The sequence below is a fragment of the Castor canadensis genome, chromosome 13 (genome assembly GCF_047511655.1).
Source record: "Castor canadensis chromosome 13, mCasCan1.hap1v2, whole genome shotgun sequence".
Classification (NCBI taxonomy): domain Eukaryota; kingdom Metazoa; phylum Chordata; class Mammalia; order Rodentia; family Castoridae; genus Castor; species Castor canadensis.
In genome coordinates this window covers 80108293-80129060 of record NC_133398.1, presented here as the reverse complement: position 1 = coordinate 80129060, position 20768 = coordinate 80108293, and the positions used below count along the sequence as shown (strand labels likewise).

General features: G+C 34.4%; 1 protein-coding gene across 3 annotated transcripts in view; it reads right to left on the bottom strand.

Annotated features, from left to right (window-relative positions):
• The window catches only part of Vps13a (vacuolar protein sorting 13 homolog A), a 237897-nt gene that overhangs the window by 90999 nt on the left and 126130 nt on the right, over positions 1-20768 (bottom strand). For all 3 annotated transcript variants that reach the window (XM_074052093.1, XM_074052095.1, XM_074052094.1), the window contains exons 36-42: positions 14863-14990; positions 11110-11279; positions 10438-10655; positions 9394-9626; positions 2413-2505; positions 1640-1996; positions 646-747 (exon numbers count right to left, since the gene is read on the bottom strand). In XM_074052093.1, coding sequence (XP_073908194.1) covers positions 646-747; positions 1640-1996; positions 2413-2505; positions 9394-9626; positions 10438-10655; positions 11110-11279; positions 14863-14990 — 1301 coding nt within the window. The remainder of the gene's footprint in view (positions 1-645; positions 748-1639; positions 1997-2412; positions 2506-9393; positions 9627-10437; positions 10656-11109; positions 11280-14862; positions 14991-20768) is intronic.

Sequence of the window (20768 nt, the reverse complement as noted above, 5' to 3'; positions counted from 1 at the left end):
ACTAGCTCAGGCAAAAAAGTTCTTGAGACGCCATCTCAAGAGGAAAATGCTGGGTGTGGTGGCGCATATCTGTAATTCTAGTGATGGGGGAAGCGTACAATAGAGGATTAACATCCAGACTAGCCTCGGCAAAAAGTGAGTCTCTCATCTCCAAAATAACCAAAGCAAAAAGGGCTGGAGCTGTGGCTCAAGCAGGACAGCACATGCCTAGCAAGTGTGAAGACCTGACATCCAAACCCAAGTACTATCAAAAAAACAACAGATGACTTATCTTTTCCAGGAGGTTGTTGTTAAAGCAAAGATTCATTATTTACAACAATGTCTAGCATATAATTACTATTCAATAATTATTTATGTTAGAAGGACAGGAAGCACTGACTTTAGATTTGATAGTTATTTTGAAGTGAAACAGAAGTCTGTAGGCAAGGCTCACAATAAAATTGAAGACTTCAATGTAATGTGAATATCAATTTTTGAGATTTTTTTCAGGTATCACATACACTTTGATGAGGGGTATTAATAATTAAGTTATGCATGTGCAGAGGCAGAGAGTGTATGGTAAAAATCCTACTTTCTCATTTTCACTGTGAACCTAAAACTACTCTAAGAAAAGTAGTGTTTAAGTACACACACAATTATGTATACCTTTATTCCAAGATTCCATGGTCTAAAATCCTCAGTCTGATCAATTTCTAAGGGTTCAAGCAAAGGTTCCCATACTCCAAACATTTCATTGTAATAATGAACCTAAAAAACAGAATTTACATTTTTTTAAAGCATTCTGTTATTTTCTAAAATAATTTTCATGCTGCTTCCCACCACATTTTGTGGTTGTGCTATCTCTTCTACAGGAAAACCATTCAATAGCTTCTTATACACACTCCCCTTCAACTTTCCTCACATAGCTGATTTTATAGTCCATATTCATCCCTTAGATTTTAGTCCAGTCAGTGTCCTTTTTTAAGCATCTTTAGATGACACTAAGCATTAAACTCAATTCATCTATCCCATATATTTTTAAGACATTTCTGTTTACATTCACTGACTAAAAGCCATTGAAGGCAAGTACCATGATTCACCAGTACATCAACGTCCCAAATCTCCTGTAAATCCTAGATTAAATCCCCTGCAAGATATACAAACTTCCAACCATAATTTGAAAATTTGCAATCTAGTCACCATCAGTTATACCTGTCACTACGTAACTCTGTACTACACACGTAAATATAAAATCTTATAAATTTTCATACTCACGTTTGTAAGGCAAATTATCAGATTACTTTCCAATAAATGTGGAGTCAATTTAACCAAAATATCACTGGAAATTATTCTATGTAGACAAACTGGGAAGTAAAATGTTTGTTCCAATTCTTTATATTACTACTAAAAGTAACCCATATATTCCTAAAATTAGTCTACTACCCTCTTAAAGGGAAAGTTATTCAATTTTAACTCCTAAAAACAAGAATTTTGAATCCAATCAAGTCTATTAATATCACCATCAGATAAAATCAATTGGAATAGATACATACTTTAGAAGTAAAAATAAGGTACACATAAAAACAACCATTCAAGGGCACAAATTTGTAGATGTTAGCATTATTTGCTATGAAAACTGAAAAATACTACAGATGCTTACTTCTAGCTCAATCTGACAGTGGAGATTTATTAGAGTACTCCAGTTTTTGCATTCTCCTGAAAAACTTGACTTTGCCAAAAGCATAGGCACTGTTCTATGACCAATTCCAGCCTCAAGAACTATAAAAATAGAGTCAATGTTCATTTTCATCATCTCTCCTTTGGGCACCAATTCAGCTGTAGGAGAAGTTTTTTCAGTTTCATTTGATTCTTCAAGAAACCACATTTTTAAATTCTTTGTATCCTTCTTTTCCCATAAATGTGAGATAGAAGAAACATTTTCTTCTGGGATGGTTTCCTTAGTTGTATAAAGTGCTGAAGTTATAGTAATCATGGTATTTATGATAACTGGTGAAACCTAAGTAGAAAAGAAAAAGTATTGGAAGATATATTAAATATACTTGCTGAATGGTCAGGAGGAAGTAAAAATGAACCAACAGTGCCACAATATAGTAGATATAATTTATTGTCTATGAAAGAATTTTAATTTGTAACTTCAGTTTGCTAAAATATTTACATGGATCTTGTAAATATCAAATTGATCAAGTGTACACGACAGGAATATTAGAATTAACTACAAAAGCAGTCAAATGTCTATAACAAAATACAAGATCATATTAATCATAAAATGTATATATATTTTTAAAAGTCTCATAAAAATGTTTTCAAAACCAAATTCATCTTTATGTTTATTTAACAAGTATAAGACTTGCTATAATAATTATTTGTTTTAAAAAGTATGCAAAAGATTTGAATGAGTATATGTTAGCTTACCTTCAGCGTAAGAGATTTTACTGATATATCAATTGCTTGTGGACCTGTACCTATCTGAGTAGCCTGATAAAACAAGTCACAGGGCTGTAAAACCTACAACAGAAAAATCAATACCACTAAATTAATGTTAAAAGATGTCTACTTGGAGACTTTCTTAGTAATAGCTAATGATGTTAAATAATTAGTAAATAACTATAAAAAGTGACAACACACTTCTTATTCTATTAATTCATTCTTTATAATAGAAAGTATGAACAATTTTATTAGCTATAATATTAATTTAGTAAAATTTAGCAGAAACATTTTCCCCCTACTTGCTAGTTTTAGCACTTATATGAGAAGGAACTAGGGTACAGAAACCTCACACTCCACACCTGCAAAATGAGGATAACAGTATCAAATCCAGCAATGATAACCACATATTTAGCAACTGGTTGGGCATGAGCACAGGAAATCAGAATGAATACTCATCATAACAAAGTAAGTTGGTCAATACATTTAGCACCGAGAATCACCTAAGAGCAGCTTTTTTTTTTTTTAACCTCATTAGTTTGTTGGCACATATTAATGGCACTATAAGTCTTAGCTGTACATGACAGTCATCCCGGAAGATGGCTCACAATGATCGGTACATTGTATTAGTCTTAGCATGTGTGACCAATAAAATATATATTATTTCTTCACTTCTGAGGTACACTCTCTAAGTCACTCAGCTTCCATCACGAATGATACCGTTCTTCTTTTTGGCCGCTCACACTGGCTAGCAGAAGCTATGTAATAGCAAGGAGAGGCCAATGTGGTAAGGAACTGAAGCTTCTTGCCAATAGCTATGTGAATGAACTGAGGAAGATCCACCAGCCCAAGTGAAGCTTCAGAAGACAAACACCTCAGCCGAAAGCTTTGTTGAAATCTCATGAAAGATCCTAAGCATGAGCCACGGAGTTAGGCAGATCCCGGACCCTTTGCCATCTGTAACTTGTACTCCCCTAGCCAAGATACTTACTTTTTCTTTTAAATTTTCTAGCAAAAGGTTGTACAATCATACAATCTTTTCTCTCTAAGTTATACTTTTGGCACCCATTTCTGACTCTTAGCAGTTTTTGCCACTTGGAAAGACTGAGAATTATCAAAATCATTAAGTCCTGGTTCTTTTTCCTTAAATGTTCTTCCCACGAAGTCCACCTTTTATTTTCCTTTTTGTTATCAAAAGCAAGAAACCAGGGAACTTGGAAATCTCCTTTGTTATATATACAAGAAAGTTTTTCACTTGAAGTTCTACTCTGCACACAACCTACTAGAAAATTTCTGGAAAGGTTTCTGTCATTATATATAAAGTCCCTCATCTCCTAAAATTTCAATATGTCTTTTATGTCCACCCTCTGAGCCCTTACTAGTAGTGTTCTCAACGACCACACTTCTACTAGGAGTGTGTTCAACATAATTTAGGTTTACTCTATCCTAGTCATCAAAATTCTTCCAGCCTCTGCCCACCTCTGCCTACTGCCCAGTTCCAAAGTTCCTTCCACGTTTTAAACAACTGTCAAAAAATCTGCACACTATTTTTCTACTGCTATGTAACACATTACTGCTAACTTAGTGATTTAAAACAATACATGTAGATTTATTTCCCAGTTCTGTGGGTCTGGAATTCTGCTGGAATCAGGGCAGACATGTTCTGCCCTCGTATGAAGGCTTAACTTGGTAAAGATCTACTTTCAAGTTGTTAGTAGATTTCAACTTGCTTACTGTCAGCCAGGGACCACTTTCTGTTCCCACTGGTTGTTCCTAGGCTCTCTTGATAGTATGGCAGTTTACTCCTTAACAGCCAGCAGAAGAGTATCTCCCTGATCCTAAACCATCTTTCAACTATTTCTCTGTTGTTTCAACAAGAACAATCTACCTCTGATGAACTCAAACTCAATTGATTAGTAACATAATCATATCCCCTGTTCCAGCCCATACTCTATAAGAGAAAATACTACTGTGTGCATGTATGTGCACACTCCGGGGGACAGAAACTTGGGAGGCCACCTTGCAATTCTGCTTGTTACTAATAAGGAAAAATTAAAACCTAAGGCCATTCACCAGGAAATCTCACATAAATGAGCAAGATCAACTGGCATATGACTTAAAATTCAGTATACTATTTCTTTAATTTTTAAGGATAGGAAAGTATAACTACATTACAATACATAATCCTAGATTCTCAACAAAAGAAAATTGTGTTATCGCTTCATCTTCATATGGCAAAAATGAAAGAAAATCCAGAAAATACTAACACATAAAAGGTTTCTACGACTTGAAACATCTTAATTGGCTTTTGGTCCATTTGAAACCAAGGGTTTGAGGTGGGGGAGGAGCTTAAAGGAAATTCCTGGTTTCAATTGGACCAAAAGCTAATTAAAATGTTTCAAGTTGTAAGAACCTTTTACATGTATTTGCATTTTCTCACCAAATTTCTTCCCCAAATCCACTGTCTAGTTAATTCCCTAGAACTGAAAATGTAGCTAGCTCTTAACAGAGTATATTCTCACCACAGTTATATTACAGGCAAGTTTTCCATAATACAGTCCATATAATATAACTTCATTTTGTAGAATCCTTTCTTAAAATTATTTTCCTGCTAGTGTTACTTTGATCTCCAAGTACACCCACTGTGACTTTTGTGTTATTTCTACCATTTTTTATTCTTCCTACTCTAACTTTCACCATATTACTCCCTTTCTTATATCATTTTTAATATGGATGCTGCTACTGCTTCCCCTTCAAAGAAGCATCTCAGAAGCACGTATAGAGCATTGACAGACACCTAACAAAAGCTCACTATAAACTCACTACTTTCTAAGCATTAACTTGGTGGTGGGATGGACTGCTCCAAGTTGAGGAGCACTTAACAACCAGAGGAAAGGTTAAACATGAGTGCAGACATTAGCATCTGAGTAAATATGGAGTAGAAACGTGTATTTCCTAGAATGCATAGGAGTATGAATCATACTTCTATGATTCCCCCTGCCCAGGCTTAACCTTCAGGTACCAGTACAAATATCATTCCCATGGGCACGCCACCCAATAGAACAGTTTTATTCCTCTGTTATAAAATCCTAAAATATTCTTAGCAAACAAAATAATAAGAATGAATTAAAATATCCTCAAATTTAGAATTAACTCATAAATATAAGGCTACTCTAGGAGTAACTATCAGTGTAACTTATCCTAGTAGGAAAAACTATGGTAGTTCTTTCATACACAATACAATTCCACACTTATTCACAATCAATATTTTTTTACATTTAGAATTAAATATGGAAAACATTAGTTCTTAACATACTAAAGGTCTTACACACACAGAATTATAAGCAAGTATTAAGCATTATAATATCATTTCACATCAAATGGGAACACGATAAGGATGGATTCTTAATGGCATTCAAGGAACAAGCAAGAATATAACATTTGCAAATAATTTTGAGAAAAACCTAGCATCAATCAAAACATTGTGTAAAAGGGTTAGGGGCATGGCTCAAGGGAGAGCGTCACCTTCCTAGCAAACACAAGGTTCTAAATTCAAACCCCATTACCTGGAAAAAGAAAAGTCCTCTGCAGAAAAGAAACCCCAATACTTCAAATAAATAAATAAATAAAGTGTGTAGGCTAAGTGCAGGACAGTTACAGATATAAATTCACGAAAAAGGTAACATTCACAATACATATAAAATAAACACCGACATTATGATTTTACTTTTCTTAAGATTTGAAAATGGATCAGGCACTGGTGGTCATGCCTATACTCCTAGCTACTTGGAAGGCTGAGATCTGGAAGATCACAGTTTGAGGCCAGCCCAGCCAAATAGTTGGTGAGTCTCCCATCTCCCATCTCCAAAATAACCAAAGAAAAATGGACTGGAGGTGTGGCTCCAGCAGTAGAGTGCCTGCTTTGCAAGCATGAAATCTTGCAAACAAAGTCCCACCAAAAAAAATAAATAAATAAAGTCAGAAATAAATCAATGTACACTCGGCAGAAAGCAAAGATGATACTATCCTACAGGTTGATGCCTTCAAAAATTCAGTGTAGGAACTGGATATTCACATGTAGAAGACTGAAACTAGACTTCTGCCTTTCACTTTGTACTAGTATCAACTCATAGTAGATCAGAAACCTAATATAAGGCCTGAAACTTAAACAACTACAGGAAACAGTAGGAAGTACACTGGAACATATAGGCATAGGCAACAACTTCCTAAATTCACAACCAAAATAGATTATAACAGATCTCTTTCAATAACTGATAAAACAAATAGACTAAAAAAAAAAAAGTCTTTAGCATACACATGATCTGAACAACATTATGGGTAAAACTGACCAAAACAGAATGTCATTCCAAACAACAAAATATATTTTATGTATGTTAAACTTTCACAGAAACAAAATTAATCATGTCCTGGGCAATAACACAAGTCTCAACAAATTTCAAAGGACTAAAATCAGAGTATGTTAAAATATCTCACTGAAATTAAGACCAAAACTATAAATAAAAACCTGAAGGTATACAGGAATTAAACAGAATCCTTCTAACACATGGGTAAAAAATAAAACAAGCTATAAGAAAATATTTTAATGGAATAATGAAAACCACAAGACATCAAAACTAGTGGAGGGAGGGGCAAGCCTAGGATTCAATCTGTAGCACAACAATAACAACAAACTAGAGAAACAGCTAATTCTGAATTTAAAGGAAAAATTAGACCTTTAAATGCATAAACTTAAAAAAAAGGATAAAAATCAATTGTCTAAACATTTGTCAAGAAATGAGAAAAAGGGAGCAGGTACCAGTGGCTCACATCTATAATCCTAGTTACTTGGGAGGTAGAGATCAGGATGATTGAGGTTTAAGGAGGATTGAGGTTTATTAAGCAAATAACTCCTGATACCCTATCTCTAAAATACACAGCAAACAAAAAGAGACTGGCAGAGTGGCTCAAGTGAAAGGGCGCCTGCCTAGCAAGGATAAGGTCCTGAGTTTAAACCCCAGTACTGCAAAAAAAAAAAAAAAAAAAGAAATTAGAAAAAGGGACTTGGGTATAAGCTCAGTGGTCTCTACTTAGCTTGTGTGAGGACCTGCATTTAGTCCCTAGCGTGCATAAGAACATTCACATACATACATACACACACACAAAATAAGCTAAAAAACTAACAATTCAACCTAAAGAAAACAGAACAGCAACTATTAAAACAGAAAAACAAACGCATAATGAAGAGAATCAGGCAAGCATCTTGACTGTTGGGAAAAACCGAATTTGTTTGGTTCACTTGAAACTGTGTGTTGACATATAACTAAATTCTAGACAGAGGGATAAGACCGAAGGGGTATGTGCAACTGCTGGATAGGGCTGTTAGGGAGAAGAGGTATCCCCTACATGTTCTCTCCTTATCACATCAGTCATTCCCAACAGGATATCAGAGATATGCTTAAACTATCTTTGGGCAAGCAGGTTAAATTGTATCTTAGGAATAGAAGATGATGGAAAGGGCCTAGCTTCCCTGCTTTATGATATAACCATTATACCATATTCCTAAAAAATGGTAAGTGTGGCTCTACCATGCTTAAAAGCCCAAGCAGCTACTGCAGAGAGTAAAATTCAAGGGCTGGGGACTAGGTCAGTGGTAGAGTGCTTGTCTAGCATGTGTGAAGCTCTATGTTCAATCCCCAGCACTGGAAAAACAAAGCAAACCCAGAAGAATATCGCTAAGAGGAAAATTAAAATATGAAGTATGTCAAAGCAAATGTCTGAAAGCTGAAATAACTTATACGGAGACAAGTAAACACACATTATGTGAGCAAAAACATCCAAATAGGAGAAAAAAATTAATAAAATCAAAACAACACAGCAAACAATATGTAGAAAGCCTTAAAGGTCAAATAGCATTTTGAAAGTCAAAATAAGATCCTAGCTGAAAAGTGTTAAGATAAAAGCAACTTTTTGGTGAGAATACTCCCATAAATATAAACAAAGAAGAACATATGGAAAAATGAAAAATGTTAAAGCTCGAATAATAGTATTCTAATTTTGGCTCTCCAACCAGAAAGGAAGGTATTTAAAGAACAAGATTGGAATGAATATACCCAAAAGAATGTGACACAGGTTACTCCAGAGGCACCTGCACACCCATGTTTATTGCAGCACTATTCACAATAGCCAAGTTATGGAAAAAGCCAAGATGCCCCACTACAGACAAATGGATTAAGAACATATGGTATTTATACACAATGGAATTTTATGCAGCCATGAAGAAGAATGAAATGTTATCATTCGCAGGTAAATGGATGGAATTTGAGAACATCATTCTGAGTGAAATTAGCCTGGCCCAAAAGACCAAAAATGGTGTGTTCTCCCTCATATGTGGACATTAGATCAAGGGCAAACACAACAAGGGGATTGGACTTTGATCACATGATAAAGTGAGAGCACACAAGGAAGGTATGAGGATAGGTAAGACACCCAAAAAACTAGATAGCATTTGTTGCCCTCAATGCAGAGAAACTAAAGCAGATACTTTAAAGCAACTGAATCCAATAGGAGAAGGAGACCAGGAACTAGAGAAAAGGTTAGTTTGAGAATTAACTTAGAAGGTAACACACATGTATAGGAAAGCAATGCATGTCAACTCCCTGTATAGCTATCCTTATCTCAACTAGCAAAAACCCTTGTTCCTTCCTATTATTGCTTATACTCTCTCTACAACAAAATTAGAGATTAGGGCAGAATAGTTTCTGCCGGGCAGTGAGGGGTAAGGGAAGGGAACGGGGCGGGTAATGGAGGGGGCGGGGGGAAGGGGGGAGAAATGACCCAAACATTGTATGCACATATGAATAAAATAAAAATTAAAAAAAAAATGAATGCAGGTAATTTTCATTTCCTAAAGTGGCATACAGTAAATCCAAACTAGATTACATTAAGCAGATTATTAAATAGCAGACTCACAGTAGTGATTTTGTCCTTTCTCTTGACTGGAAGAAATGGGCATGCTCTAACTTGGAGATCTTTAATGGCAGCAGTCATTGTACTGTTTTCAAGGTCACCTTTACAGCAAATTTCACATTGTGTTGTAATGACTAAGGCTGGAGCATCATTTCTTGTCATGTCAGCCACAAACACAATTTCAGGATTTTTAATAAGAATATTCACTTCCCACTTCATTGGTTCCTGTACAAGTACTAATATTGAAATAAAAATAAAAACTTTAATACATGTATTTGCTATATTATTTATGAGTAATTTATTACTTATGACAAAATGTTAGTTACTTCATTCTAAGTAAAACAAAAGACTCAGATCCCAAAAACATCTATTGCAACTCTTTTTATTTAAATGGTACCAAGGCTAAGCATATGCTAAGTACATGCAATCCACTTAATAAAGATTTCTAGGAACATTTTTAAAATGAGGAAAAAAAAACTCCACTATTTAAAGGCAGAACTGGAAACTTATCTAGTTTCCAACTCTCAATTTGATATTTTTTATACTATAAAATGAGTATGTAAAAAGATAATAGAGCTGGAGGCTTGGCTCAAGTTGTACAGCACTTGTCTAGCAAGTGTAAGGCCCTGGGTTCAATCCCCATATTGAAAAAGTAAAAATAAAAGAAAAATTATATACTAAAAGCTGCAAATAAATATCTTAGAGAGTGCCTTAAATTAAAATACTGTCTTTAATTATAAAAAAGAGTGTAGGGTCCAAAATTCCCCTGCTTCTTTTATTCCACCAATAAATTTGTTCAAATTACTGCCTACAGATAAGCAAAATGACTTGTTCTAAACAAAAAAATCTCGTAATTTTTTAACCCAATATTGGCACCTTCAACAAATGAAAATGTCTTATCTTTCCAGAAAAAATATTAAGGTCTTCCTCCTACTCTACAGTTTTTCACGCATGGATTTACTCTCATCTAAGAAGCTGATAATCAAGGTATGTTCAGTTGTAGCATTTCAGTAACATAGATATTACATATTTTAGCTGATAACTAACCTCCTTCCTTGGAAGTCCATGTTTGAACACTGGTTTCTACAGCAGTGCCTGTGGTGTAGGCATCAAAAAAGACATTTGCAACAGTCAGGAGAAATTCCACACTTGCACAAATATACATTTCTTGAAATACCACATCAGTTACATAACCATCTTTTACTGTTCTGTATTTTACGTCCATCATGTCCTTTTTGTCAAATCCAACAGTCAGACCTATCATTCTGCAAAATATAATAACAATCCTACATATGAGTAACACTAAAAACCAAATACATTCTTTTCACTGATAGCAAATAAGCATTCTGAAGGCTTAGCTCTAGGATCTGCAAGATACTCCAAATAAAACTTGTGAAACATAATTGCTACATAAACTGGAAACTGCATGTCTAAGAAATTATCAGAATTTTGAACATTGGCATATTTTTTCTTAATTTCTCATGCATTTCCCAGTTAATCACACTAATTATTTCTATTTATCTAACCGCTCCATCAACTCTCCAGTAAGAATAGAACATAACCGAACCAGAACATTTCAAAGATTAAGTAAGTACCATTACTTAATTGAACTGAAACTTTGACGATCCCTCACATGTGTACAGAAAGTGAAATGCAACTTTGGAGATAAGCTCTAAAAAACTTATTAACCATTTCTCAAGCAAAAAACTCAAAACACACCTAGGAGTTGCTTTCTTGACATGAGGTCTCTTATCATCTAAAATACAGTTTTTTAATGAAAAAGAAGAGAATACTGAGTCATCTGTATTCATTTTTATGGTACTTATAATATTTTCCAATTTAAATTCAGCAAGTTTCAGAGAAGGATCACGAACATCTGTAAAGGAAGTCTGTGGAAGAGAAAATACATACAAAATTATACAGAAACATAAGTGTAAAGTATACTTTTATGTCATGAACTACAATACTATGGCACCTGCTTTTCTTTTCTTTTTTTTTTTTTTTTTTGGATATTGGAGACTGAACCCAGGGCCTTGTGCACGCTAAGCACACACTCTACCTCTGAGCTACATACTACACTACCCCAATTCTCTATTCTCAAAAGCTCTCTAATTAAAAGAAAAAAATCCATAAAAATACTACTTTTTAATTTTATTCTTCACATTATTACCTATATGAAAGATAATGCATAAAAATGCAAATGGCTGGAAGAGTAGCTGAAGTGGTAGAGTGCCTGCCTAGCAAGTATGAAGCTCTGAATTCAAACCCCAGTACCACCAAAAAAGAAAGAGCACAAGACATTAAATCAGGTCTGGCACCTGTGACTCACACCTGTAATCCTAGCTACTTGAGAGGCTGAGATAGAAGTTTGAGGACAGCTTGGAAAAACAGTTCAAGAGACTTTCATCTCTTGGTACAAAATAACCAGAACAAAATGGATTGGAGGTATGGCTCAAACGTTAAGAGTGCTGGCTTTGCCATCATTAGCAACACCACCAACAACAGATGTTGGCGAGGATGCGGGGAAAAAGGAACCCTCTTACACTGCTGGTGGGAATGTAAACTAGTATAACCACTCTGGAAAAAAATCTGGAGGCTACTTAAAACACTAAACATTGATCTACCATTTGATCCAGCAATACCACTCCTGGGGATATACCCAAAAGACTGTGACACAGGTTACACCAGAGGCACCTGAACACCCACGTTTATTGTGGCACTATTCACAATAGCCAAGTTATGGAAACAGCCAAGATGCCCACCACCGACGAACGGATTAAGAAAATGTGGTATCTATACACAATGGAATTTTATGCATCCATGAAGAAGAATGAAATGTTATCATTCGCTGGTAAATGGATGGAATTGGAGAACATCATTCTGAGTGAGGTTAGCCTGGCCCAAAAGACCAAAAATCGTATGTTCTCCCTCATATGTGGACATTAGATCAAGGGCAAACACAACAATGGGATTGGACTTTGAGCACATGATAAAAGCAAGAGCACACAAGGGAGGGGTGAGGGTAGGTAAGACACCTAAAAAATTACCTAGCATTTGTTGCCCTCAACGCAGAGAAACTAAAGCATATACCTTAAAAGCAACTGAGGCCAATAGGAGAAGGGGACCAGGAACTAGAGAAAAGGTGAGATCAAAAAGAATTAACCTAGAAGGTAACACACATGCACAGGAAATTAATGTGAGTCAACTCCCTGTATGGCTATCCTTATCTCAACCAGCAAAAACCCTTGTTCCTTCCTATTATTGCTTATACTCTCTCTACAACAAAATTAGAAATAAGGGCAAAATAGTTTCTGCTGGGTATTGAGGGGGTGGGGGGGAGAGGGAGGGGGCAGAGGGGAGACATGACCCAAGCCTTGTATGCACATATGAATAATAAAAGAAAAAAAAAAAAGAGTGCTGGCTTTGTAAGCATGAAGTCCTGAGCTGAAACTCCTGTGCCATCAAAAAAAAAAAAAAAAAAAGCAAGTGGCTAAAAGTATTATTAAAGAGAAAAGATTAATCATTTTTCTCAGAGAAACAGACACTACAAAATACACACAAAATATCAGTAATTGTTACTTAATAAGCATTCATCTATAAAATTTTTCACAAGTAAAAGTAGTTTCTTTTCGATTCTCTAAGGAATTCTGCACACAGAAAATGAAAGCAAACAAAACCATGAAAGGGCAGGCAATACCAAACCACAGGAGAAGAAAAGGCAAGAAAGTAGAAAGCAACACTGATTCAGATGCACACAATCAAACCCTCGATCAACAAAGACAACTAAATGACAAGTATCACCACATACCTATCAATACTAGCACTGAAAGTTAACGGACTAAATTCCCCCATCAAAAGACACCAATTGGCAAACTGGATTAAAAAGGAAGATCCAACAATTGGCTGCCTACATGAGACCCACCTCATCAACAGAAATAAGCACTGGCTGAGAGTGAAAGGCTAGAAGATTTACCAAACCAATGGTCCCTGAAAACAGGCAGGGGTAGCAATACTTATCTCAGACAAAGTACACTTCAAACTTACATTGATCAAACGAGATAAACAAGGACACTCCATACTAATAAAAGGGTAAACACCAAAAGGAAATAACAATATCAAGCTATATGCACCCAACATCAATGTACCCAATTTCATCAAACATACTCTGAAGGACCTAAAAACATATATAAACTCCAACACAGTGGTAGTGGGAGACCTTAATATCCGCCTATCACCAATAAACAGGTCATCCAAACAATAAATCAATGAAGAAATTCTAGAACTAAATCACACCACAGATAAAATGCACCTAACTGATGTCTACAGAATATTTTATCCAACTTCTGCACAATATACATTCTTCTCAGCAGCCCATGGAACCTTCTCCAAAATTGATTATATCTTAGGGCACAAAGCAAGCCTCAGCAAATATAAGAAAACAGAAATAATCCCATGCACTGTTATCTGATCACAATGCATTAAAACTAGAACTCAACAACAAAAACAACAGTAGAAAACATGCAAACAGCTGGAAGCTGAACAACACATTGCTCAAAGATCAGTGGGTCATTAATGAAATAAAAGAGGAAATTAAAAGATTCCTGGAAGTTAATGAAAATGAAAACACGATCTACTGGAACCTATGGGACACTGCAAAGGCAGTTCTAAGAGGAAAGTTTATAGCCATGAGTGCATATATTAAAAAGACTGAAAGATCTCAAATCAATGACTTACTACTACACCTCAAACTCTTAGAAAAACAAAACAAGCAAATCCCAAAACAAGCAGAAGTAAAGAAATAATTAAAATAAGGGCTGAAATCAATGAAATAGAAACAAACAAAAAAAAAAACATACGAAGAATCAATGAAACAAAAAGTTGGTTCTTTGAAAAAATAAGTAATATAGACAGACCCCTGGCAAACCTGACTAAAATGAGAGAAAAAATCCAAATCAGTAAAATCAGAAATGCAAAAGGGGAGATAACAACAAACACCACAGAAATCCAGGAAATCATCAGAGACTACTTTGAGAGCCTCTACTCTAATAAATTTGAAAATTTTGAAGAAATGGACAGATTTCTAGAAAATTACAACCACCCAAAACTGAACCAAGAGGCTATTAATCACCTGAATAGATCTATAACACAAAAAGAAATTGAAGCAGCAATTAAGAGTGTCCCAAAAAAGAAAAGTCCAGGAAAATGCTTTGTTTTCCTTATTATGCTTATATCTTTTCTTCAACAAAATTAGAGATAAGAGCAGAACAGGTTCTGCCTGGAAGTGAGGGGAGGAGGAGAGTGGGGGGGAGAGGGTAGGGGAGGAGAAGGTAGGGGAGGGGGAAGGGTTGGGGGGAGAACGTAGGGGAGGGGGACAGGGGAAGAGGGGAGAAATGACTCAAACAATGTATGCACATATGAATAAATAAATAAATAAATAAATTTTTTTTAAGTTTCTTTTCTCCCTCAACTTACCTGTTCAGGACTTGGACTATACAGTGCCATAGTGAGATAATCAGTTCTGAAACTGGCGTTTAGTGTTGTCTTAACTTGAGAAGCATGCGAATATACCTCTACCACAGCAGCAGTCACCACAGTTGCTCCTTACAAAAAGTAAAATCATTGAATAAAATGTTATGAAGGCTGCCTTTAGAAATAACTTTGAAGCAGACTTAACAATTATTATTTCAATGAGTATAGGAGAATGATATTCAAGATAATTAAAAAAATTAGAAAATTCAGATGTGGAACTCCTGGCTTCAGGTTCCTTCCACAGTAACTATTAACTAAACACTCTGTTTCTGGTTCCTCTTGAAGGTTCCATTTCTACTTTTGTAAAAAGAGAGTAACAGAAACAACCACTGAACTTGTTTTGGAAATTAAGCAAAACAGTCTATGCAAAATGAATATTAAGATACCTAACAAATAGCTTAGAAGTCAAACTTCTTTAAAAAAAAATTAAGACCAAACTAGATATTTTAGATGTCATTTTAAAGACTTCTGCTAATCAGGTTTCAAAATTCTGTTTTTTTTACATTTAAATTTTCAAAGTAGTATAAACACATGTTATATATTAAAGGGGCTTATAATAAAAACATATCAACTCCCAATCTTATCCAACTCCAGACAAAAGTACCACCATGCCAGGTAATTCATTTTCCATTAAGATAAGCTTTACATAAAATGAAATATATGTATCTAATCTGTGACAATTAAATGAGATGACAAATTATACATCTATGTTACCAACATTCAATTAAATTATGGAACACTTAAATTACTTCAGGAAGTTACCTTAGTACTACACTTTCCAGCCAATCTCCCAAATCTCTACCCGTCTGATATCAAACATCACAGATTCCACATAAATGAAAAATACAAATCTTTCTTATTAGGCTTCTTTAGTCAACACAGTATTTTTGAGATTCACCCATGGTGTTGGATGTACTAGTAGCCCATTCTTTCTTATACCTAAATAGTTAAACATTTTGAAAATAAATTTATTCACTCTTTTACTGACAAATATTGGAGTGTCTACACATTTGACAATGGCAAATAAATCATTTTATGTTTATACACACTTATTTTGCAGATAGGGTGGAATTAAAACACCTAGGTCTGGAAATGCTCTGTTGTAAGCAGGTATAGGTTAATTATGAAACTCTATCAAAGTTGTTATACTATTTCATATTTTACATTTCTATCAGTGATAAGTGAGAGTTTCAGCTGCTCCACTTAATCATCGTTTTAAATTTTAGCCTGAAAACTGTGAAGTTTCCCTAATAATTATATTAGCAACTTTTCATGCTTTTACTGCTCATTTACATAGCATCCTCTCTCCAGTATCCAAATCTTTTGGTCATTACTTTGTTTTTTAAAAGTTACTACTGACTTATAGCTAGCTAATATATTTGGGACATAAGAAGCTCATCAGATACGTGTATCATGAATATGTCTCAGTATGAGGCTTGACTTTCACTATCTTGATAAAATCTTTGATGTGCAAGAATTTAAAATTGTGATAGTCTATACTTTTTCTCTTATGATTAGTGCTTTTTTATCTACCTAAGAAATCTCTGCCTATCCCACAAATGAAGATCTTTTATCCATTTCAATTTAATTTTTGTGTATGATGTAAACACAAGATTCAATTTTTCCCACATTTATACAGTTGTGACGCCATTTGTAAAGGCTAAACTTACTGACTAAACTCTGCTAAAAATGACTGTATTTGTGTAAATGTTAAGTCTTCTAGTATACTTGAGTTCTGCCAATTCTGTATGACTTGATTTTTACAGATTGATAGCAAGTTGTAAAATTAAATGGTGTAAAACCTTGCTCTTCTTTTAACAATTTTTTTTTTTTTTTGCTATTTTTGGTTCTTAGCACTCCATATAAATTTTAAAAGCAAATTTTCAATTTCTATTAAAATAAAGTCTTACTGGCATTAAAGTGACTCTAGATCAATGTGATGAAGACTGGTATCTTAACAATACTGAGGTTTTTTTTAATCCACAAATACGATATACCTCTCTACACATTTAAGTCATCTAATTTCTCTCATCAGCATATGGTATTTGTCAGTGTAGAGGTCCTATATGATCTCTTCTATTGCAAAAAGCATTCAAAATTTGTATTAAATTGTTCCTAATAAAAGATTTTTATATATTAACCTTTATCTTTTTAAAATGCTAAATTCATTTATTTTGTTCCAAGAACATCTTAGGGATTTTTATATAATTAATTGATCAAGCTGTCTGAGAAAAAAGGCAATGATACTTCTTTTACATCTCCAGGACTATTAATTCTTTTCTTGGCCTTACTGCTCAATATCTGCTACCGCAATGTCGACAGGAACGGTGGTCATGGACATTCTTTTCTAGAGGGGACACTTCAACATGACACCATCAAATATGCCCCTTAGGTATTTCTTGCTTTTACCACGAATAGGTGCTGAGTTTTATCAAATGCTTTCTTCTCCATCTGTTGAGGTGTTTATATGATTTTTCCTTTTTACTCTGTTAACTTGATGAATTAAGTTGCTGTTTTAAATTAAAGGATAATTCCCACTTAGTCAAGACAAACTTTCCTTATATCCATATTCCTAATTTGACATGCTAATATGTTAAGAATTTTTGCATCTGTGTTCAAATGGGATATTGGTATAAATTCTGTTCTTCAAATGGTATTTTCTAGTCTAATATCAAAGAAATGTGTATTTTATAAATTGAGTAGAAAACCACTTCCTCCTCCCATTTTCCAAAAGAGTTTGTGTAACACTGGTATTTCTTTCTTAAATATTTTATAGAATTCAATAGTGAAATTCAATACCCGTCAAATATAGGACTAATCAAAATTTTGATTTGTTCTCATGTCAGCAACTTGTGCTTTACAATAAACTTATACATTTCACTATGCTGCAAAATTCACTGTCATTACTCATAATTTCTACTCATTATCCTGGTAGTAATCTGTAGTAATCTATTGAAAACTGATACTGGGAATTTGTGTTCTCTTTCATTATCATGACACTTTGCTGGGGCTTTGTCAATTTTATTAGTCTTCCCAATGAAACTATTTTTGACTTCGCTAATTTTCTGTGTTGTTTTTCTGTTCTCTTTTGTTGGTTTCTATTCATATTTTTATTTTATTTTACTTCCTTTGATTTACCTTGAGTTTAAGTTGCCCGTCTAGTTCTTGAGGTGGAAAATGTGATAACTTTGATTTTAAACTGTTGTTCCTTTCTAATCATTTATAGCTACAAATGTCTTTCACCACTACTTAAGTTGAATTCCACAAGTTTTGATGTTTTATGTTCCTCCACCATTCAAATTTCCCTTGTCATCTGTTTTTTTGACCCATGGGTTATTTAGAAACTGTTGGATTATTTAGAAATTGTTAAGTGTCTAAATATTTCAATCACCTTTGATATCCTTTTGTTATGTCTAATTTTATGATCCCCAAAATGGTCTATCTTTGTGAATATTCCAGTAACAATTAAAAATACTGCATTCTGCAAATGTTGATGGAAGTATTTATTAATATCAATTAGTCATTTGTTCACCATGTTTGTCTTCTATATTCTTTGCGATTTTTTTTGTCTATCTCTCTACCAATTACTAACAGTGATATGGTAAAATCTCCAACTATGATTCTGCATATTTCCTTTTTTTTTGTTTTTGGTGGTCCTGGGGCTTGAACTCAAGGCCTTCACTTTGAGCCACTCTACCAGCCCAATTTTGTGTGATAAGGGTTTTTCGAGATAGGGTCTCACAAACTATTTGCTCAGGTTGGCTCCAAACTGCGATCCTCCTGAGCTCTGCCTCCTGAGTAGTTAGGATTACAGGCATGAGCCACTGGTACCTGGCACATACTTTCCTCTTTAGTGTTGTCACTGTTTTGCTACATAATCTTTAAAGCTCTGCTATAAGGCTATATCCAAATTCAGTACTGTTTGCGAATTGATATTTTAAGGTAAATATCAAAGCTTATAAAGAGACATTTATGAGACAATCAGGAGAGACATAAATGGTAAGTGGGTATTTTATGGTTTCAAAAGTATGGTTAATTTTTATGGGTGATAATGTTAACATAACTGTATTTTTAAAGCAAAGTCTTTATTGTTTATAGACAAATAGCAACCAATGGTGTAACATCTGAGATTTGCCTAAAAATACTCTAGGGGAATGGAGGAAGAAAGGAAAGAGAAGCAGAGGTACAGCAGTAACAAAAGAGCCATGATACTAACTGCTGCAAGTGGGTGATAGGAACAGGTGGCTTCATTACTGAATTCCAATAATTTGGCATATGTGTAAAAATTTTCAGGAGAAAATGGTTTAAAAATTATATATTTAAATTTCTATTTCCTGTTCCATTAATTTTAGACATTAAGTCCATTACCTTCACTTGTCTCCTCTTTTTCTTTCCAGCTTTAATCAGTTTCACCTTTACTTGCACTGTATCAGTTAATACCATTTACTTTCTTCTTTACATAGTCTTCCTCTGCCTTTTTTTTTTTTTTTTTTTTTTTTTCCGGTCAGTTGAACCCTTGTGTTGAGGGCTAACTTTCAATAGATTGCAGCAAGAGAGCTGCTCTTGCTACACAGGAAACCCTGATCCATAACCAAGTCATCTAAACATGTTTTGGCAACTACATGTTAGCCTTTCATGTGTTAACTATAGGGTATTTTTCAGTGAAGAGATTTACAATTTGTTCTACTACTGACTGCTGCTAGAATTTCACTAGTGTATTATCTAACAAATGAAGAGGTCTTCTTGTGCCACATTTTAACAATGGCTCAAAAATTATGAAAAATTGAGTTTCCTTCAGATCTGCACTAGAGTATAGTAGAAACTTTTTTCTTAAGAACAGAGAACATGTCTTACTTTCTGAATCACTTACATAATATAGCTAATTAATCAATACACCTATTATGCTGGGGAATCAGACACAGGGCCTTGTGCATGCTAGGCAAATACTGTAACACTGAACTATGTCTCCAGTCTCTTTTTTCTTAAGATATTACTCCATCTTTTTTTTTTTTTTCCTTAAAACATTCTGAGTTTCTTTTTAATGAAAATCAATTACTTCAATCCTAGTTACATAAATAATTTGGGGACTCCTTTTCAATGGGTAACAACTGTGGCTTGATCCCCGATTTTCCTCTTTCTATTTTTTAAATAATTTCCTTAGAGCAGGGTGCCAATGGCTTATACCTGTAAGTCTAACTACTCAGGAGGTAGAGATCAGGTGGATTGTGGTTCTAGGCCAGACCAGGGAGATCCTATCTCAAAAGAAAACGCTGCTGAAATGGCTCAAGGTGTAGGCCTTGATTTCAAACCTTGTACCACAAAAAACAACAATAATAAATTTCCTCAGAAGAGGGTATGAGGGAATTTGAGTAAATTCTGAGTCACTGAAAATCTGAGAAATATTTTGTTTTCACATTTTGGATGATGGTTTGACAATGTATAGAACCCTAACTTCAAAGTCATACATTGCTTAGAATTTTGAAAAACTGTTTTATTATCTTTTATCATACAGCCATCCCATCTCACCCAGTTTTATTGATAAAGCAACAAAAACAAAAATCGATCATCTAATCATTTTTTCTCCAACCGCTAATAGACAGCCTGCTTCTTTTTCTCTGAAAATTTTTATTTATTTATTTCCCCTGAAAAATTTTTAATCTTACCTTTACCTGATATTTCATGAAAATGTGCTTGCATGGGGAGTCTCAGTTTACTTATTCTGCTCAAAAATCATTAGTTGTTTTACTTTTTTTTAATCTAAGAGATGACTTCTATGCAATGTAGGTCTACAGAATTTAACTTTCTTACTTCTTTGAAAGCTTTTTCTCTTCTACCTTTTTCAGTTATTT